The 22,504-nt window shown below is 41.4% G+C and overlaps 1 protein-coding gene across 21 annotated transcripts in view; it reads right to left on the bottom strand.

Moving 5' to 3' along the window:
- Positions 1 to 2,710: 2,710 nt before the first annotated feature.
- The window catches only part of LOC138439226 (phosphatidylcholine translocator ABCB4), a 74,119-nt gene continuing 54,325 nt past the window's right edge, over positions 2,711 to 22,504 (bottom strand). For 18 of the 21 annotated variants that reach the window (XM_069587728.1, XM_069587722.1, XM_069587719.1 and 15 more), the window contains 7 exons: positions 18,705 to 18,805; positions 15,217 to 15,357; positions 12,069 to 12,225; positions 10,305 to 10,502; positions 8,456 to 8,662; positions 4,436 to 4,582; positions 2,711 to 2,966 (listed from right to left, as the gene is read on the bottom strand). In XM_069587728.1, the coding sequence (XP_069443829.1) occupies positions 2,763 to 2,966; positions 4,436 to 4,582; positions 8,456 to 8,662; positions 10,305 to 10,502; positions 12,069 to 12,225; positions 15,217 to 15,357; positions 18,705 to 18,805 (1,155 nt within the window). In that variant the 3' untranslated portion in view covers positions 2,711 to 2,762. The remainder of the gene's footprint in view (positions 2,967 to 4,435; positions 4,583 to 8,455; positions 8,663 to 10,304; positions 10,503 to 12,068; positions 12,226 to 15,216; positions 15,358 to 18,704; positions 18,806 to 22,504) is intronic. The other 3 variants (XR_011256642.1, XR_011256643.1, XR_011256644.1) reach the window with 1 other exon arrangement.

Below are 22,504 nucleotides of genomic sequence, written 5' to 3'. Positions count from 1 at the left end.
CAGCTTCTTGTTTTGTGTTTGATTCATTCCTCTGTGGCCTTCTACTTTCAGATCAGTTGCGTATTTGTTGTCTAATAAATACCCCCAGAACTTACTGTCTTACAGCAGGCGGTCACCTCATGATGCGTCAGTGGACCCTGCCCACTCGCATGGCTGTGCTGCTGTCTTGCCTAAGTTACAGCACTGCTCGTACCAGGCAGGCGGATGGGGCTGGAAAGTCTGAGACAGCCTCACGCCCTCCTGGGGACACGGTGGCTGGGACTTGTCTGCATGGTCTTTGATCATTCAGGATTCTAGCCTGGACTTCTGAACTGGGCAGTGGGAATGTTCTAGTAGGGAAGGGTGGACGTTGAAAGACCTGTTGAGGCCTAGGCTCTGAAGTCACGTTGAAGTCACATGATGTCCCTTCTGTGTGCACTTGGCTGGAACGAGTTACCAGGGCAGCCCGGGATCAAGCAGAGGAGGAAAAAGGCTTTACCTCACGATAAGAGGAGCAGCCAAGTAATTTGTAAATGATTTGGAAAATGTACGTGAGTGTGCACAAGCGGGCATGGTTTATTGGGGGCCATTTTGTAGCAACCTACCACAAATAACACAATACATTCAGTGCACTGGTTGTAGAATATATATCCCTTTTTGGTTACATTTTCTTAGGTTCTGGTTTTGATGACTGGTTGTCATTGTTATTCCTTTGTGAAAGCATTCAGAGTTGGCCTCTATGGGATTTGATGTATCCTTAAGAGTTAATATAGACTACAAAGATGAAGTCTGAGTCAAGACCTTTATACTCACTAGTACAAGTGTTGACTTGACTGTCAGCACACTTAGAATCATTTAGGTGTTTTTTTTTTTCTCTTTAAAAAAAAATTTAATTGGGAAAATTGCTTTATAATGTGTTGGTTTCTGCAGTACAACAACGTGATTCACCCATAAGTATACATATATCACTTCCTTCTTGAGTGGCCCTCCTCTCCCCACATAGTGGTTGTACCAATTTACCTTTTTCACCAACAGTATAGGAAGGTTCCCTTTTCTCTACACCGTTTCTAGTATTTGTTATTTGTAGAGTTCTTAATGGCCATTCTGACTAATGTGAGGTGATACCTTATTGTAGTTTTGATTTGCATTTCTCTAATAATTAGCAATGTTGAGCATCTTTTCATGTCTGTTGGTGATCTGTATGTCTGTCCTCTTTGGAAAAATGTTTAGAACTTCTGGCCGTGTTTTGGTTGGGTTGTTTGTTTACCCAGTTGTAGAGCTGTACATTTTGGAAATCAGTCCCTAGTTGTTCACATCATTTGCATATATTTTCTCCCATTCTCTAAAAGCTTGTCAGTTTGATTAGTTCCATTTGTTTATTTTTGTTATTACTTCTGTTGCCTTGGGAAACTGACCTAGAAAACACGGATATGGGGACTTTCCAAGTGGTCCAGTGGCTAAGACTCCATGCTCCTGGTGCAGGGGAGCCCAGGTTCAATCCCTGGTTGAGGAACTAGATCCCACATGCTGCAACTAAAAAGATCCTGCATGCCACAATGAAGACAGAAGATTCCATGTGCCACAACTAAGACTTGGTGCAGCCAAATTAAAAAAAAAATGGTATGAATTATGTCAGAATGTTTTGCCTATGATCCCTTCTAGGGAGTCTCATGGTGTAATTTTATGTTTGTCTTTAAGCCACTTTATTTTCACTTACAGTGTGAGGGAGTATTCCAACTTCATTGGTTTACATGAAGCTGTCCAGCTTTCCCAGTACCACTTGCTGAAAGAGACTGTCTTTTCTCCATTGTATATTCTTGCTTCCTTTGTCAAAGATTAACTGACTGTAGGTGTGTGGTTTTACTTCTAGGCTGTCTGTCCTGTTCCATTGATCCACATGTCTGTTTTTGTGCCAATAACATGCTGTTTTGATTAGCCTTATGGTACTGTCTGCAGTCTGAGAGGGTTAGGCCTCCTGCTTTGTTCTTTTCCTTCACGAAAAGAATTGCTTTGGCAATTCTGTGTCTCTTATGGTTCCATATGTATTTTAGGATTATTTTAGTTCCGTGGAAAATGTCATGAATAATTTGATAGGGATCGGATTACATCTTCAATGTACAGTTATATATACCTAAACTTTTTACTTTCTTTTTTTATTTGTATGTAGTTGATTTACAATGTTGCAGGTATACAGCCAAGTGATTCCACTATTTTTATGTCTATTTTTCAGATTCTTTTCCATTATAGATTATTTCAAGATATTGAATATTATTCCCTGTGCTATATACAATAGGTCCTTGATGTTTATTTTTATATATAGTAGTGTGTTTCTGTTGATCCCAGACTCCAAATTTATCCCTCTTCCCCTATGTCTGGGTCTTTTCCTGTTTTGTAAATAAGTTCATTTGTATCATTTTTTTTAGATTCCATATGTAAGTGTTATTATATGGTATTTGTCTGAGAAACATTAAGATAGTGACTGATATTATTACGATAATCTCTAGGTCCATCTATGATGCTGCAAATGGTGTTACTTTTTTTATGGTGAGTAATATTCTCTCCATACATTTTTGGTAACTCAGAGCCAGGCTGTTTTCATACTGCATCAAGCCAGATGTTACTTTTAACAACTAAATGTCAAAAGCTGTAATAGACAACCCCAAATTGGATGTTCCAAGTTGGAATAAGATATACCTATGTTTTATGGTGACTTATAAAAGAAGTCGCTAAATCAGAAAAACTTGTCGGAATTTATTTTTAAGATACACTATAACAAGAGTTCATCAGTTCTGTGTCCCAGCCTGGACACTGACCATGGTGAAATAGATGCCTTTCTGCGCCAGCAGCTGCTGGTGTGTGCCGTGCTCCCTGACTCTGCCATTCTCAATCACCACTATCGAGTCCGCGTTCTGGATGGTGGACAGCCGGTGAGCGATCACGATGCAGGTGCGTCCCTCTCGGGCTTTGTCCAGGGCTTCTTGGACCACCTGTTAATAAAGCAGAACAGAAGCCTTACCTTAAAAATTATAGAAATGCTTTAAAAGTAAAGGAAATCCAAATATTTTACCATCTATACAAAAGAAAGTTACCTTTCATTTCTCATGTCATCTTTGAATTTTTAGCTTTATGTATTGAGTTTTACATAGTCCATCTTGCATACAGTTATGTTCTTCATAATAAAAATGTATTCTCAAACTAATCTTCACAAGAGTAAATAATTTTCAAATAATCTTCACAATCTTTAAATTTTCGAACTAGTCACAAAATAACTGCTTCAATTTTGAGTGTTTTATTTCAGTTTTTCCATTATTAATATGCTAAAGAATTCAAACAAAAAGTGCAATAAAAGTACTTTTTGTGTATAAAATGTAATCATTTTAGAAAATTTGGAAAATTCTGGAAGGAAGGGATGAAGTAAAAATATTTTACCTCAAAATAACTGCTGTCTTCATTTGTTTCCTTTTTTTCTTACCTATCTTTTAAAATTTTTATTGAAATATAGTTTACAATGGTGTGTTAGTTTCATGTATGCAGCAAAGTGATTCAGTTACATATATCCTTTTTCATATTTTCCATTATAGATTATTACAAAATGTTGAGTAAAATGCCTATACTATATAGTAGGTTCTTGGTTATCTATTTTAAAAATAGCAGCATATATATTTTAAAATCAAACTCCCAATTTATCCCTCCCCTCTTTGATAACCATAAGTGTTTTTTTCTATGTCTCTGAGTCTTTGTTTTATAAATAAGTTCTTTTGTATTATTTTTTAGATTCCACATTTGCATGATATCATAATGGTGTTTCTGTCTCTGACTTCACTTAGTACGGTAACCTCTAGGTCCCTCCATGTTGCTGCAAATAGCATTATTTCATTCCTTTTATGCTTTATTAGTCCATTGTTTATATGTACCGCATCTTTATCCACTCCTCTGTCAATGGACATTTAGGTGCTTCCATGTCTTGAATATTGTAAACAGTGCTGCAGAGAACACTGGGGTGCATATATCCTTTCAAACCAAGTTTTTTTTCCAGGAGTGGGACTGCTGGGTTATATGCTAACTTTTAGTTTTCAGAGGAACCTCTATACTGTTCTCCATTGTGGCTGTCTGAGTTTACATTCACCACCAGTGTGGGAGGGTTCCTTTTCTTCCCACACCCTCTCCAGCGTTTATTTTTTTAGACTTTTTGATGATGGCCATTCTGACTTGTATGAGGAGTTACCTCACTGTAGATTCGGTTTGCATTTCTCTAATAATTAGTGACGTTGAACACCTTTTCATGTGTGTGTTAGCCATCTGTATGTCTTCTTTGAACAATATCTAGGACTTCTGTCCATTTTTTTTTTGCCAGAATTCTTTAAAAATAGTGAGCGGTTTGTGTTTTTTTCATGATTGACTGCATGAAAAAGTTTTGTTTTATAAATTAAATGGGACATGAAGTGGGAAGCCATACCTTCTCACTTTCAGTATCCAGTGCTGATGTAGCTTCATCCAGCAGCAGGATGCGGGGGTGTCGGATGAGGGCTCGGGCGATAGCAATCCTCTGTTTCTGCCCCCCGGAAAGCTGAGTCCCCTTGTCTCCCACTCTTGTTTCATATTTCTGCAAGTTAGCCGTTAATAAAGTTAGTAAAGTTCTAGTTTAGAAAAATCCTAATAGTATATTGAATAAACTTTATTTAACACTTGACAGTTCTAATTATAGGAAAAAATACGTAATAATAATAAAGTTTCTATAACATAAACTATGATGTGCATTTACTTTTTTTTAACGTGACATTTTCAAAATCAAACTAGATGTTAATGATCTTAGTTTTCATTTCATTTCATATCCTGCAACAAATTGTCCAATTCCTATCATTATCTGAACATCAGTTCCCTTCTCCAGGGGATCTTCCCAACCCAGGGATTGAAGTCTCTTGCATTGCATAGGCTTCCTGGTGGCTCAACGGTAAAAAATCTGCCTATAATTCAAGAGACCTGGGTTCCATCCTGAGGTCAGAAGATCCCCTGGAGAAGGGAATGGCTACCCACTCCAGTATTCTTGCCTGGAGAATTCCATGGACAGAGGAGCTTGGTGGGCTACAGCCCATATGGTCACAAAGAGTTGAACACGACAGAGCAACTAACACTTCCTTTCACTCCTGCATTGCAGGCAGATTCTTTACTATCTGAGCCACCAGGGAAGCCTCATCTGCTGTCACTGGAGTCCTAAAATGGTTACATGTCAGTGTTCAACATTATTAATTTAAAATATTCACATGACCCACACAGCCTAATTTATTCTTTTTAAATTCATTAATTCACTTAAATATTTACTGACTACCTGTGGGAAGTATAAAAATGAATTTGCCTCTGTTCTTAAGGAATTTGTAATCGAGAGAAAAAAATACATAGCACACAATATAATATTAAATTACTTGTAACAGAAAATTGTGTCACTGAATTCTTACCTTAGTTTTCAAATCCGTATTGATCTCACTGCAATTTGGCTATAATCACAGCCGCTAAAGTAAAGTGAAGTCGCTCAGTAGTGTCTGACTCTGCGACCCCATGGATTGTAGCTTACCAGGCTCCTCTGTCCATGGGATTTTCCAGGCAAGAGTACTGGAGTGGGCTGCTGTTTCCTTCTCCAGGGGATCTTTCCAACCCAGGGATCAAACCCAGGTCTCCTGCATTGCAGACAGGCACTTTACCATCTGAGCCACCAGGGAATCCCCAAGGTTGTGTTGCCTGCCCATCGGGGACTTGAACACTGGTCTCCTGTGTGATAGGTGGGGATACTCAGCACTATACTAACGAGGATGGCAGCTAATGAGGTAATAAATAGGGAGTGTTGGGGACTGGAAATTGGAGAGCACACATCCTCTCCAAAGAAATAAAACACTAAAGAAAAACAGCCTTATGACAAAAATAACTCAAAGCGGATAATGAAATTAAAACTAAATTGTAAAACCATAAATTTAGAAAATAACCAGTGGAGAACATCTTTAGGACCAAGGCCTAGAAAAAGAGTTCTCAGACTTGACAACAAAAGCACAATCTGTAAAAGGAAATAAAGGATGGTGACTGCAGCCATGAAATTAAAAGATGCTTACTCCTTGGAAGAAAAGTTATGACCAACCTAGATAGCATATTCAAAAGCAGAGACATTACTTTGCCGACTAAGGTCTGTCTAGTCAAGGCTATGGTTTTTCCTGTGGTCATGTATGGATGTGAGAGTTGGACTGTGAAGAAGGCTGAGCACTGAAGAATTGATGCTTTTGAACTGTGGTGTTGGAGAGGACTCTTGAGAGTCCCTTGGACTGCAAGGAGATCAGCCCTAGGATTTCTTTGGAAGGAATGATGCTAAAGCTGAAACTCCAGTACTTTGGCTACCTTATGCAAAGAGTTGACTCATTGGAAAAGACTCTGATGCTGGGAGGGATTGGGGGCAGGAGGAGAAGGGGACGACAGAGGATGAGATGGCTGGATGGCATCAGTGACTCGATGGACATGAGTCTGAGTGAACTCCGGGAGTTGGTGATGGACAGGGAGGCCTGGCGTGCTCCGATTCATGGGGTCGCAAAGAGTCAGACATGACTGAGCGACTGAACTGAACTGGGACCTCATCAAAATGAAAAACTTAAGCTTTGCAAAAGACCCTTTTAAAAGGATGAGAAACAAAACTACAAACTGGGAGAAAATATTTGGAAACTACATTTCCAACAAAGGACTTATTAGTAAGTAGAACATATAAAAATCTGTCAACACTCAACAGTAAAAAACAATCCAACTAGAAAATAGGCAAAATACATGAAAAGACATTTCATCACAGAGGAAATATAGATGGCAAATAACTAAAAATGTTCAACATCTTCCGCCATTAGGAAATGCAGATTAAAATCACAATAAGATATCACTGTGTACCTATCAGGATGGCAAAGTTGCAACAGCAAATGTTGGCAAAGATTCAAAGAAACTGTATCCCTCATCCCTGCTGGTGGGAATGTGAAATGGCAACACCACTTTAGAAAACTGTTTAGCCATTTCTTATAAAATGAAACTACCAATCACCATATGGTCTAGCAGTTATACTCCTGGGCATTTATCCCAGAGAAATGAAATTCAGGTTCACACTAAAACCTGTACACAAATACTTATAGCAGCTTTACTCTTAAAAGCCCAACTGGAAACAATACACCTCAATAGGTGACTAGTTTATAAAGCTGCAGGTCATACAGTAGCTCTAGTTTAAGGAACCACCATACTGCTCTCCATAGTGGTTGCACCAATTTACATTTCCACCAACAGTGTTAGGAACATTCTCTTTTCTCTGCAAAACAGAAATAGAGTTACAGATGTAGAAAACAAACATGGTTACCAGGAAGGAATGGGGAGGAGGATGTTAAATTAGGAGACTGGGATTGACAGATACACTCCACTATATATGTAAAAGAACTAATTACAACCTACTGTACAGCACATGGAACCCTGCTCAATACTCTGTAACAGCCTCGATGGGAAAACAATCTTAAAATTGAGTGTATGTGGAGACACATATATACATAATGTATAATCATATATATATATGATTCACTTTTTGTATACCTGAAACTAACACAACATTGTAAACCAACTATATCCCAATAAAAAATTTTAAAAGCTGCAGGCCATCCAGACCATATATCCATCTGATTCAGTAATAAAAAGGCATGAACTACAGAGTTAACACACGAGAGCTTCAGGGAATTACGCCAAGTGAAAATGCTAATCTCATGTGCTTATATACTGTGCATGTCTTTATATAACATTCTGAAAGTATGACAGAAATGGAGAACAGTTATTTGTTGCCAGGGGTTGTGGGGAGTGAGAGTAAGGAGGAGGGGTGTGAACAGAAAGGTAACATGAGCAATCTGTGGTGATGAAAAGGCTCCATATCCTGACTGGAGCAGTGGATGTGAGTCTCACATGCAATAAAAGTGAAGAGAACTAACCACACATGTATACAAATGCATACAAGCAAAACCTGCGCATTCTGAATAAGGTCAGTGGGCTGTATCAAATTAGCATCATGGTTGCAATACTCTATCACTTTTGCAAGATGTCATTGGAGAAAACTAGGCCAAAGGTACATATGATCCCCATATTCCTTACAACTGCACGTGAATCTATAATTACCTCAAAATAAAATGTTTCATTATAAAAGGAAGTGCCATAAGGGATAAAGCAAACAGGGCTATAGTGCGAATGCAGCCCACAACAAACAGTTTGAGGTGACTTAACAATTGCCTCATCCGTTTCCCATGACATTGGTACAAGATAAACACCACAACTAATATTTCCATTTACCAATAAGGAAACTTGGTATCATGGACTTCAGTGTGTAGTCCAGGGTCACAGTGCTAGTACAGAAGCCAACTCTGGGCCCTGCTGGAGGAGGAACACAGTCTGCAGTTGATTCCGACCACATGCAGGAAGTCACCAGCTCACTTACGTGGGGCAAGGTCTCAATGAAAGGATGGATGTTGGCTGCTTTGGCTGCGCTCACAATTTCTGGCATGGTTATGGGCCGGCTGTTGTCCCCATAGGCGATGTTGTCGGCAATGCTGCAGTCAAACAGGATGGGCTCCTGGGACACGATTCCAAGTTGGGCTCTGAGCCACTGGATGTTGAGCTGCTTTGCTTCGTGACCATCTAGAAGCTGAAAACCAAACTCCACAAACTGTAAGAAGGACTTAAAAGAAAACTGAACAGTATGTTACTAAGAGGATTGTGGCGCATGGACATCGGCAGCTTGTGAAATACCAAGCCTCACCGCCTGTAAGCTCTTACACTGTAAGAGCCTGTAAGACCCACACAGCCAACAAAAAGATTTTTTTTTTGTGGCAACTCAGCCATCCCTTTCTTGTTCTACCTGGGAAAATGGTAGCACATTTGGCCCTGTCTTTCCACATTACTCTCTCTGTTCCTATCCGCCTTCATCCAGGCAAGTGTACCATCCTCTGCCCTCACCACAATATTGTAAAGTAATTAGCCTCCAATTAAAATTAATTAATTTAAAAAAAAAGAAGCAAGCAATGCAGTGTCCTACTTGTATCTGCTGTCGCCTGAACAGCTCTGACCTTTCACCTTGACACTGTGCCCCTTCTCCAGGCACACCAGGAAGAAAAGCAGATCAGTAGCAGGGCCCCACAATCTGAAAGCTGCTTATCTCCTATCTTATCCCCCTCACCTCTCTTAGCCCCCTCATCTCTCTTTCCCCTGAGAACTAGCAGTCTTCACCTACCCTCACTGTTGGCTAAGATGGCAAAGAATCTGCCTGCCAATGCAGGAGACTGGAGTTCAATCCCTGGGTCGGGAAGATCCCCTGGAGAAGGGAATGGGAACCTACTCCAGTATTCTTTCCTGGAAAATTCCTTAGACAGAGGAACCTGGTGGGCTACAGTCCACGGGGTCACAGAGCTGGACAGGACTGAGTGACTAACACACAAGGACCAGAGTTTAACTGAAAGTGGACAAGTTCAAGAGTAGTATCTTTATCTTTGGTGGTGGTTTTATTTTTTGTTTGTTGGATGCTTCTAGAGGAGCCTTGTGATGTGCTAAATGAAGATACAGCTTCCACAGTGCAAAGGACATGGTGAAGAAATACACATGAGTCCAGCTAGTCTTCACCTTTTAAGAAAGAAATCCCCACCAGAGGATTAGCACAGCATATCTGCAGAGTACTGTTGAGCTGGTTTGCCCATATTCATATCTTCATAGTAATTGTAATACTGGAAACGTAAGATTTTCCCCCAAAGAAACAACTCAAGAAGGTTTAACATTCTGGTGACTGTCTACATGGGGGTTGGCTCCCTGGGCCAGGTCGGTGGGTACCATCCCAAGGTAATGGGAGATGCAGGCATTATTAGTAAGAGCCACACTTCCGCTCGAACAGGGCCAGGGCCTAGACACCAACAACATCAATGCTAAAAGCCAAATATTAGAGCCCTGGAGGTAAGGATCAACGAGAGCCTCAAGTTCAGGGTTAGAGAGATGGCCAAGCAGAAGGGAGGGGAGGGAGTCTGGGAATCTGCTCAGAACTCTGGCAGGAAGCGAATGTGTGTTCACTCAGGGGATCCGGCTGGTGCAAAGGGCCCAGGGTGGGGTAGAGATCAACTTCATACTCAGTCCTTTCTGAACTCCACTCAGTTCCAGATATTCTACCCGACTGTCCCCATATATTTGTCTGACTGTGGGCACCAGTTTGGGATCCACAGAATGTGGTCATTTTTTCATTAAGATTATAGGTCTTGCCCGATAGTGCCTTAAAGCAGGTTACTGATCTCAGAAAGCATGCTCACCACTGTGCCAGCCAAGGGGTCATAGAACCGCTCCAGGAGCTGGACCACCGTGCTCTTCCCGCAGCCGCTGCTGCCCACCAGCGCCAGCGTCTGGCCCTTCTTCACCTCCAGGCTCAGCCCCCGAAGCACAGGGACGTTTGACCGGGTGGGGTAGCTGAACACGACTTCATTAAGTGTCACATTCCCTTCAAACTTATCCTAAAAAATAGGTATGTTTATATTGCTATTATAGTTAGTCTGATAAATCATTGGAATAAAAAGTATAAATTCAAGGAGGCTTTAACAGACACTACAGCAGGGTAACATAAAATCTGTGTTCAGCACAAGTAGTGGCACCAGGTAGTATTGGTAGCAAGTTGTTATAAAATGAAGATGGGAACCAGGGGTATGGGTTAAAGAGAGTCATATTTTAGAGTTGTTTTATATACAAAATGAATATGGGAACCAGGGGTTCAGGTTAGAGTTAAGAGAGTTGTAGTGTTGTTGTCTAAACTCAAAATTTCTGGGTCACCGAAGACAAATATTTAGTGTTCCCAAATGATAATTTAGCAGCAGAAGCCAAATCAATGACTCAAGGCTCAAAGGCACGGGGATTTAGAGCAGTTAACTCACTCACTTGGCACAGTAATTTTATCTTCCTACTCCAGTACTCTTGCCTGGAAAATCCCATGGATGGAGGAGCCTGGTAGGCTGCAGTCCATGGGGTCACTAAGAGTCGGACACGACTGAGCGACTTCACTTTGACTTTTCACTTTCATGCATTGGAGAGGGAAGTGGCAACCCACTCCAGTATTCTTGCCTAGAGAATCCCAGGGACAGGGGAGCCTGGTCGGCTGCCGTCTATGGGGTCGTACAGAGTCGGACACGGCTGAAGCGACTTAGCAGCAGCAGCAGCAGCACTCTGAATAAAGTAGCTGTCTTATCATTTATAACACAGTCATTACACCAGGTGATGAGAGCCAAATTGCTAATGCAGTTACTCACAATATTAAAGCCACATACTTTCCCTGCAGATGACTCAATTTTCATGGAAATTATTTAGTTCTAGTATATCTGGATATTTGGTGGTTGTTTTTTTTTTTCACTTTTGATGTGCTCAACTTCAGAATCCTTGCAACCTTCTATGAAATTTGAAAATGCCAGGAAAGTTGGCCAAATATTATTAGCCCTGTAACTGTCACAAAGCTAGTGAAGTCAATGTCAGCGTAATCACTACAAATTTATTCTGTGGTTACGATTGCGCTTGACATCTGCCTCTCATCCACAAGGGCTAGGCTACAAACTTCTGCAGCCACTGACCTTCAACACCCCCGAAAGGGGTTCAAGGCAGAGATCAAGAATGAGGCACTCTATGCTCTGGGAAAACACTGGCAGAACAGGCCTACAGACAGACATTTTCAGGAGAGAATTTTATGAACCCAGTTTCTTGCATCGTCTCATAACTAGAAAAGCACTAAAATCATCAGCAGAGACATCTGTTACTCGTGATTAGCAGAAAACCTCTGCCAAAATGTGTGCCTGACCGCAGGTAGTCCCTTCAGTAAAATCAAATGGAACACTGACATTCCCCCCACCTCTTCGGAGCAGTCTCTCAGAGCTGAGGTGCTGTCTCCTGGCTACTGGCCTCTTTTTGCCCCAAATAAAACTTAACTCACAACTCTCACATTGTGCTTTTTTCCTTTTTTTCCAGTCGACATGATCTAGCAGACAGAAAACCTTGAGGAAAAAATTAACCAAGTGCTCATGAGACAGCAAGGAACTCACGGGCCTCAGGCCTTCTTCACTGTGGCTGTCAATCAGAGGTTGTCTTTCAAACAGCTTGAATAAGTGGGCTGCAGACAGCTTGGCTTTAGCATAGTCTGGAGCAAAGGAACTAGCATGTCCTAGAGCCACAGCGCCCAACACAATCGCTGAGAACACCCTAGACGGAGGCAGAGGAATTTTGAAAATTAGTTTATATAATAGAGCTGACTCATTGGCAAAGACCCTGATGCTGGCAAGGACTGAGGGCAGGAGGAGAAGGGGATGACAGAGGATGAGATGGTTGGATGGCATCATTGACTCAATGGACATGAGCTTGAGCAAACTCTGGGAGATAGTGAAGGGCAGGGAAGCCTGGCGTGTGGCAGTCCATGGGGTCACAAAGAGTTGGATACAACTAAGCATGCTCTGACTTCCTTCAGGACTTCTCATGTCCCGGATTTCATGGAACTTTGTAAAGTCCTTCTCTCTCCAGAAGTTCCTGATCAGAGAATCAGAATTCTACTGATAATTCTCAGGTAATTCTACTGATTAGCTGCATACCCTGTTTAGAGTTGAGGGAACTGGAGCTCTGGGTGTTGAAGGGGCTTGATCAGGACCAGATCAGGAGTGAGACTTCCTCCTGTTCCACAACCCCACTCCCCACCTCTCCACTGGGCAAACGATAATCATCGGCACTATGCTTAAAGAATTCTTATTAGGCAAAATAAGCCTTTACTACAAACAGCTTTTCTCTTATAAGTAAAATATCTATTGCTACAACCCTCAAAAAGCAATCGTCTTAACCTAAAGGTCTGTTCTCCAGTTAAAAGAATGGATATGGATGATAACATCTAGGACGAACTAAAGATTCTGAGATCTGCGTGTGCGTGCTCAGTCACTCAGTCATGTCCAACTCTTTGTGACCCCATAGCCCACCAGGCTCCTCTGTCCATGGGATTCTCCAGGCAAGAATACTGGAGTGGATTGCTGTGCCTTCCTCCAGGAGATCTTCCTGACCCAGGTATCTAACCTGCATCCCTTGATATCTCCTGCATTGGCAGGTAGGTTCTTTACAATTAGTGCCATTTACAAAGCTATTTACTTCTGGGATCAGAGCTCCCCAAAGAAGGAGAAGCGTAGGAAGATCTCTAATAATAATGGAGAACTTAAAAAAAATTTCCCCCAAACTTCTAAGGTTTTTTTTTTTTAAGCTGTTTGTATTGTCTCTTTTGAGCTACGTTCAAATAAGTGAGACTAAAGTTCCACAAGCTTGAAAAAACCTGAATCAAATTGAATCAAACTCCATGCACTGAATCTTCTCTCCTTTGCTTCTGTACCCTGATATGGATTAGATAATTCTGGACTGGGAATCATGGCACTTGGCTTCTTGTTTTGGTTTGTAAGTTAATTTTTTTTCTATTGTTAAATTCTTTTTAAAAACATTGAAGTATAGTTGATCTTACAAGATTGTGTTAATTATTGCTGTGCAGCAAAGTGTAAACCTAATTATTAAAGTGTGTTATAAGTACATGAGGCAGAGGATGGTGAGTAGAGTATTCATGTAAATACCTGAGAAGGCTGATTACCAAAAATCAAATTTTCAAAGAGAGATGAACAGCTCACCCATAGCTAGCTGCCTGGCCTTCCTATAGAGCCTGCAATGCAGCCTTAGTATGAAAGCCTTTAAAGGCTGTCTTCTAATTACCCAGAATTTAACATTTTAAAGATAAAAATAAGACAGCTTTCAAAAGCAGGGCCAATTTCTTCGATGGTGTTTTTCTAGACAGTATGCATACTCTGAGTGGTAATTCCCAACTGGCTGTTTGCATCTGTCTCTGAAACCACTTTCTACTCTCCATCTCTACCTGACACCATCTTCCTTCCTCTGTGCTTTAGAGGCTGACCTACAGGGCCTGCATCAAAAGGTTTCCTGCTCCTCTGGCTCCTGATGGTGTTTGGCAAGGACCAGCATAGTAGGGATGGAGGCTGGAGGAGAGGGGCCAAGGCATTTGATGTGTTGGCCCCTTTCCTGGTGGATACTTGTGGTGTCCCCCCCCCAACACCACATGCTGGGTTCTGAAAATCCCTCCCTCTTCTTGCCCTTTAGGCTTAAGTAACATCCTGGTGGTTCCTAGCTAGGCACTGCTGACCTTGATACATCTCACACCTTTAAGAATAGACCCTTAATTTTTTTAACTGGAGGATAATTGCCTTACAATGTTGAGTTAGTTTCTGCTGTACAACAATGTATACACATATCCCCTCCCTCTTGAGCTCCCTCCTCCACCCCATCCCTCCCCCCTAGGTCATCACAGAGCACCGAGTTGAGCCCCCTGTGCTATATAGCAGCTTCCCACTAGCTAGCTATTTTATACATGGTCATTTATATATGTCAATGCTACTCTCCCAATTAGAGAGACCCCGTACTTTGCAAGACCATTTGTCCCTGCTAGGATCCTGACTGATGCAAAGATACATATTCCTTTTTCATGGTTATTTTAATTTTGGATGAAAACAAAAGAACAGCGTGTAAACTCTTTCACTTTGTCTGTCTTGACCCTGTTTTTTTTTTTTTTTTAAGTTGTTTGCTACTGCTTTAAAAATCATCCCATCACACCAGAAATATCCCAAATGATCTTAAAAGAATAGCTTCCCCTTGGCAAGACTAGACTGCAACCTAATTGAATGTATTTGGCATATTTTGAAAGACCATTGGTTAGCCTTGGAAACCAAGACAATAGGAAGGCTAAGAGGCAAGAGTGGGCAGGGTCATCCCAGGTCTGGTTAGGGAAGACAGTTTTTCCCAGATTTCACTCATGCATTCCTATCCTACTGGCAAGGCCATCTTTGGCTGCCCATAAATGGTAAGCTATTTAACCTCTCGCAGTTTTCTAACTATGTTTTATTTCCACACTGAGAATACCGGCTATCCTCCTGTCCTATGTATTACTAGAAGTCTGGTTTATGATCATGTTCACTAGCTTGGTTGACTTCAGTCCACTCGATAAATGAAACTATCCTTGGAGTACTGACAACATACAATTTCTAGAGTAGATTCAACTCTGTGGCTTCATCATAAATTAATTTTTCAGTCTACTACAAACTTTTGCATAGACCTACTGAAGCTCTGTTATGGAATAATCTCAATAAATTTAAAAAGATTACTTACAGAATAACATCTCTGAAGCGCATGTGTCCATTTACGATGAGATAGGCACCAAATCGAAAACAACCAGCATAGGAAAAATACATAAATGCTTGGGAAATACTAAAACTAAGCCCATAGACATGTGCCTTCCGCACAGAATTCCTGAAAAGCAAATTAGTATATCTGTAATCATCTCTTCAGCCTCTTTAACACTGGGTTATACAAACAACACAGCTTCTAAGTTTAGTCTACCCGTTAAACTCTGCTCCCAGTTATAATCAGAGGAGGTGATTTAACCTCTCTATGTATCAGTTTTCTGATTTGTAAGAGGGGGATAACCAGGATATACAAAACTGCTTTGAGATCTAAATAGACAATATAAATGTCTAGCACAGTACTTAGCTCACAGTTCAGTTCAGTTCAGTCGCTCAGTCGTGTCCGACTCTTTGCGACCCCATGAATCGCAGCACGCCAGGCCTCCCTGTTCATCACCATCTCCCGGAGATCACTCAGACTCAGGTCCATTGAGTACGTGATACCATCCAGCTGTCTCATCCTCTGTCGTCCCCTTCTCCTACTGCCCCCAATCCCTCCCAGCATCAGAGTCTTTTCCAATGAGTCAACTCTTCGCATGAGGTGGCCAAAGTACTGGAGTTTCAGCTTCAGCATCATTCCCTCCAAAGAAATCCCAGAGTTGATCTCCTTCAGAATGGACTGGTTGGATCTCCTTGCAGTCCAAGGGACTCTCAAGAGTCTTCTCCAACACCACAGTTCAAAAGCATCAATTCTTCGGCGCTCAGCCTTCTTCACAGTCCAACTCTCACATCCATACATGACCACAGGAAAACCATAGCCTTGACTAGACAGACCTTAGTCGGCAAAGTAATGTCTCTGCTTTCGATGCTATCTAGGTTGGTCATAACTTTTCTTCCAAGGAGTAAGCATCTTTTAATTTCATGGCTGCAGTCACCATCTGCAGTGATTTTGGAGCCCAAAAAAATAAAGTTTGACACTGTTTCCACTGTTTCCCCATCTATTTCCCATGAAGTGATGGGACCAGATGCCATGATCTTCGTTTTCTGAATGTTCAGCTTTAAGCCAACTTTTTCACTCTCCTCTTTCACTTTCATCAAGAGGCTTTTTAGCTCCTCTTCACTTTCTGCCATAAGGGTGGTGTCATCTGCATATCTGAGGTTATTGATATTTCTCCCGGCAATCTTGATTCCAGCTTGTGTTTCTTTCAGTCCAGCGTTTCTCATGATGTCCTCTGCATATAAGTTAAATAAGCAGGGTGACACTATAGAGCCTTGACGTACACCTTTTCCTGTTTGGAACCAGTCTGTTGTTCCATGTCCAGTTCTAACTGTTGCTACCTGACCTGCATACAGATTTCTCAAGAGGCAGGTCAGGTGGTCTGGTATTCCCATCTCTTTCAGAATGTTCCACAGTTTACTGTGATCCACACAGTCAAAGGCTTTGGCATAGTCACAGAGGATGTTCAAATGATAGTTGCTATTCTTATTACACATGAATATCTAGTAATCCAGACATTCAGCACATGATAGAAGCATGATTGTTGTGTCAAAAACAAAGGATGTTAGAGTTAAGACTAAAGCTTGAATTGTCTAAATTCGATTGTCTAATATTATTATCTTGTCTTCTGTGACTAGTTATAGTCTCTTACGTTTTGGATTATAGTCGTTCATGTTTGGGGTTTGGAAAAGTAGGGTCAGTGAGATCTACAGAGGCACATCAGAACTTCTTCCTGGAACTGGATCCCACCAGCCCAAACACAATTTGTTCTATACTATTTCTAATTAGACCTCATGCTACCCTCTACTAGTTTCGCTACTTTACTACACTTCATTATTCTAAATCCTCCAGAAGAATAGTAATTCATTTACTTTCAGATTAGAAGGAAGGCACTTGGCAAGAGGGAAAATCCGAAGTATTACTTATTTGGCTAGTTTAACTTATGTGCTGTAAGCATAGTATTACAATACTTAATGGTACTGAACAGTTTACAGTGCTCCTGACCTGTATGTCAAACATCAAAGGGACAGAAAAATGTCGCTACGTGAAGTATACATAACTAAGAGGGTGGTTACACTGAGAAATTCACAACTATCTCTGTCCAAATACGTAAGTATTCAAAACCACTGTTCTAGTCCACAAAGTTGTGATTCAGCTTGTGTTCAGTTCTGTTAGTGCTAAAATATATCCATTCATGAGAACGGGCCCTAGTTGGAAACAAGTGGCAAACAGATGCTGGAGGCTTGTTGAGTTGCTCAAGAATAAACGAGAGAAACAGACTGTCTTTGTTCTCAGGATAGGATGGATCTGGCCCTCATCCAGAGAGCAAGGGAAACACTTTAACCCCAAAGCAAGTCTCATCTTTGGTTTCAGTTCAGTTCAGTCACTCAGTCGTGTCTGACTCTTTGCGACCCCATGAATAGCAGCACGCCAGGCCTCCCTGTCCATCACCAACTCCCGGAGTTCACTCAGACTCACCTCCATCGAGTCACTGATGCCATCCAGCCATCTCATCCTCTGTCATCCCCTTCTCCTCCTGCCCCCAATCCCTCCCAGCATCAGAGTCTTTTCCAATAAGTCAACTCTTCACATGAGGTGGCCAAAGTACTGGAGTTTCAGCTTTCACATCATTCCTTCCAAAGAAATCCTAGAAATCCTAGGGCTGATCTCCTTCAGAACAGATTGGTTGGATCTCCTTGCAGTACAAGGGACTCTCAGGAGTCTTCTCCAACACCACAGTTCAAAAGCATCAATTCTTCGGCACTCAGCTTTCTTCACAGTCCAACTCTCACATCCATACATGACCACAGGAAAACCATAGCCTTGACTAGACAGACCTTAGTCGGCAAAGTAATGTCTCTGCTTTTGAATATGCTATCTAAGTTGGTCATAACTTTTCTTCCAAGGAGTAAGTGCCTTTTAATTTCATGGCTGCAATCACCATCTGCAGTGATTCTGGAGCCCCCAAACATAAAGTCTGACACTGTTTCCACTGTTTCCCCATCTATTTCCCATGAAGTGGTGGGACCAGATGCCATGATCTTCGTTTTCTGAATGTTGAGCTTTAAGCCTACTTTTTCACTCTCCACTTGAACTTTCATCTTTGGTTTAGTCTTACACAATCCAAAGAAAATAAAGGCTTGAGCAATTGCCTAAAAGAATGTTTACCTGAATCACCAGATGGGTTGTTTATGTTGCCTGCACTGGTGGAAAAGAAAAAAAGTACTTGTGCAGCCCTCTGTTCCTGTTAGCTCTCAGAGACTCAATTGTACTATTTTTATAAGAGATATAAAAATCCAATCCTATAGTCCAACTGCATCAAAAAATTACTTGTTTTCAGTGAGATAATTATTGAAAAAAGGTCATCCTTATAATCATCATTGTTTGCAGCAGCAATAAAAACTGCAATCAAAAATTCAGCCTAAAAATTGCAATCAATAATACTAGATTCTTAGTACCAATCATATGCTCATTACCTGTAAGCTCCATACAATTTTTCAACGTACATGGATTCAAATTTTCTTTCTTGGGTCAAGGACACAACTGTCCTAATATTTTCTATTGCCTCTGTTGCAATCTGTAACATAGAACAGATCTTGATTAGAAGTGGGGCTTTTACTGCTGAAATAATAAATAATAATACTTCTGAAATAAATAAATATACATGTATTTATTATATATATAATATATTATATATAAATAAGTCTCAGGGCTCTGTCCAAAGAACTCCAAAGCTTGCGTTGATGAGTTTTCAATTCCTTCAGTTTGAAGAGTATGGTCATAATGTGTTATTCAAGACAAGCTCTGTGAGAAACCTGGGGCCTCTTAAAAGCACCACCGGTTGTGCTATTATGTATGGTGGGCAAGCCTTCCTATGCCCTATGCTGAGAGACAGATCAGCTTAGGGCAAGAATAGTGGTCTGGACACGAAACCTAATTCTATTCCCAGCCTTGCCACCAGGCAATTACTTGACTGGCTTTAGTCAAACCCCTCTGTGACTTTGCTTTCTTTATAGGATAGGATCTTAGAAGAGATAGTCATGCTAAGTCACTTCAGTCGTGTCTGACTCTCTGCGACCCCATGCACTGTAAGCCTGCCAGGCTCCTCTAACCATGGGATTCTCCAGGCAAAAATACTGAAGTGGGTTGCCATTTCCTCCTCCAGGGGATCTCTCGAACTTAGGGATTGAGTCTCCTGTGTTGGCAGGCGGGGTCTTTACCACTGAGCCACCTGGGAAACCCCAAGTGATTTCTAAGGGTCTACTGAAGGTGCAATCATTTCTTCCCTAAGGCATACTGCTTCTTAGGAAAGAAAATGCTTTTCCTCATTTGAGAACATTCCAGTTGTAAACACTACGACCTGGCCTTAATGATGAAACCAGGACAGACATCTGACAGATTTAGGCCACTTGGATTTAGTGTCTGCACTTGAAGGCAACTCTGTGACTTGGAAGGGCCTACAGATACAGAGGTTAAGGTCACCAGGGCATGTGTAGGAAGCTGGCCTGAACATTCAGCGACCGAGGAACAGAACAAATGTCTAGACAGACTCAGAGATGAGAGAGCTAGTGGCTCTAAGAGAGGACCCTGGGGACCCTGCAGTTACCATCAGCTGTGTTCCCCGCACTCCCGCATGCCCTTATGGCAAACCCTTTGACCCAAACCCACCAGAGCAGTTTTCTGATTGTGACAGCTAAACCACCCCTGACTGAAGTTAATTGTCTGTGACTCTGCTATTTAGCCTAAATCAGAGTTCTGCAGTTGATTCATCTAAACCATTGGCACAAGGAGCATGAGGCAAAAATCTAAAATGAAATCTTAGGTTGGAGACTTTTATCTCAGTTCTCAGCTTCTGGAACCCGATGAAAGAAAGATAGTCAGTACTTCAAGCTGAAGAGCCTTTTATCTTTATTATAAATGAAACATCTAACAGTAATCACAGCTGGAATAGAGAATGTGCTCAGTCATGTCTGACTCTGTGTGACCCCATGGACTATAGCCTGCCCGGCTCCTCTGTCCATGGGATTTCCCAGGCAAGAATACTGGAGTGGGTTGCCATTTCCTCCTCCAGGGGATCTTCCCAATCCAGGGATCAAACCCACATCTCCTGCATCTCCCGAATTGCAGGTGGATTCTGTACTGCTAAACCACCTTGGAAGCCCCAGAATAGAGAATACAGATGGGCTTTTACTCTGTGCCAGATATTACCTCATGTGACAACCCTGTTGAGGTTCATGTTCTTATTCCTGTTTGCACAGGTGAGGAGCTGAGGCACAGAGCAGAGAAGAGCCTTGCCTAAGGCTCCAGAATTCATGAGTAGGCAGGACAGGATTTCCTACCAGGCTATTTGATGCCAAGTCCCTGCTCTTAACCCATTATGCTCTTCTACTTTCCCTGCTTTGCAATTTACACAAGGAGAAACTAGTGGTTAGGACTTTGACTCAACTTCTCATTTTCTGGTCCCTGGATTAAGTGCTTTGAGGGTTCATTCTGGGTCAGCAGGCCCCGTATCTCAGTCAGCAGGCAGGGCCTGAGTCAAGAGGGTGACTAAACAGCCTCCCTCCCCTCTTCCCAGTCCAGCAACCAACACCCTCATCACTAAGCCTCTTCTGGAAAATGAAAATGGGAAATTATCCCAAGTCCCCATGTTCCCAAACCATGACTAATCTGCACACAGGTCAATGAAAACTTAAAAAACAAACAAACAAAGAACAACAACAACAAAAAAAACAGTGGTGTGGCAGAAGAGCGGAGGGCAAGGGCGGGGGGCAGAGATTCCAAGACCTTTCTAACCCTCATTTTGGGTTAATAAGGAGTTGACAGAGTAAACCAAATTGAAATATGATTGAATTGCTGATAATTAACATTTATAATTTCTAACCTCTCATTAAAAAAACAAAACCCTTATTAGGTTAAAGCAGCTACTAAAAATATTTCAGACTGGTCAACGTGAGCTGTTCATCCTCTGATCCCTGAAATGACAGAGTAGTAGCAGAAAGGAACCTGGGACATTATCTGGTACAATTTCTCACATTATATAAGTGAAAACTGAGGGCCAGAGAAGTGAGGGATCTCCAGTATGATATACTGAGCGGCGATAAGGCCAGGACAGATGATCAAGAATGGCGTTTTGTTTGCCAAGCTGTTCCATTCTAACAGCCCTGCTCCTGCCAGAAAACTCTGGCAACTTTCAGTGTCATTAGCCATTTTTAACAGAAGTAAGGCTCTATTAACTAGATTCAAGATGTTTTCTTCCATGTAACTGGTCTAAGAAAAAATGATCTTCACTCTACCTACTGACAATTTCCCTTCTGAAATGTGAAAAGCAGTAGGGTTCAGGAGAAAGGAAACAAACACTCTGGCATGGTTTTTAGTGGCGACAAACAAAACAAGGAAATGACGCCATAAAGGAGCCACAGCCAGCAGCCAAGAGGGTCTTCCAGGACTCTGGGTACCTGAGAGCTGAAGTCTGGGAATTATGCTGATTGCTCTTCTTTCCCATGAGCGAGACATGCTATCTGCCCCACCTCGAGTAACCACAATTGTATTAAGGCCTAAGCAGTATTGTCTGTGAAAAGGCTTTGCAAATGCTGTGCTATAGAAACTACATCACAATTTTCACTATTTCTTCACCTCTTAATGTTTCAATGTAGCATAATATTTACATAAGTAAGGGAAAAAAAAATTCCTGGTTGTTGACTACACTTAACATTTAAATACATGTATGTGTAAATAAAATGTAGGCTTAGACACATTTAAACCTATATGAAGAGGCTATATGGTAAAGAACTTTGAAGTAGACCAGGATTTGAATCCGAGCCATGCCTTGAACTTGTTTCTTTCTTGAGTTCCGCATTTGTAAAATTGGCAAAACATTAGTACTTGACTCATAGGATTCTTGTGAGGATGAGTTGGGACATATAAATACTTAGAACAATAACTGGCTCAAAGAAAGGTCCAAGTTTAAGTGTGTGCCCAATTGCCGTTACAATTAGAATCACAAATCTGAGCATTACTGCCCTCTGGTGGCTGCCTGACTTAACTACAGAAATCACAACCGAGAACAGGACTGTCTACTTAGAACAGTACACATATTTCTCTGCCTTAAGGACTCTTTGTCTGTAAAACAGGGGTAACCTTTGTCCTAACAATGGCATCAGTGTACAAAGTAAAAGGTAAAACAAACTCTGAAAACTCAGAAATTTTCTGAATATAGCACTTTCTATACACTAAAATTTTACATTAATTATCCCATTTTCAAGTTCTAGGCATTGAC

Source organism: Ovis canadensis, chromosome 4 (assembly GCF_042477335.2).
Source record: "Ovis canadensis isolate MfBH-ARS-UI-01 breed Bighorn chromosome 4, ARS-UI_OviCan_v2, whole genome shotgun sequence".
NCBI lineage: Eukaryota > Metazoa > Chordata > Mammalia > Artiodactyla > Bovidae > Ovis > Ovis canadensis.
The sequence above is the reverse complement of the archived record's forward strand: the minus strand, read 5'-3'. Positions and strand labels throughout refer to the sequence as shown.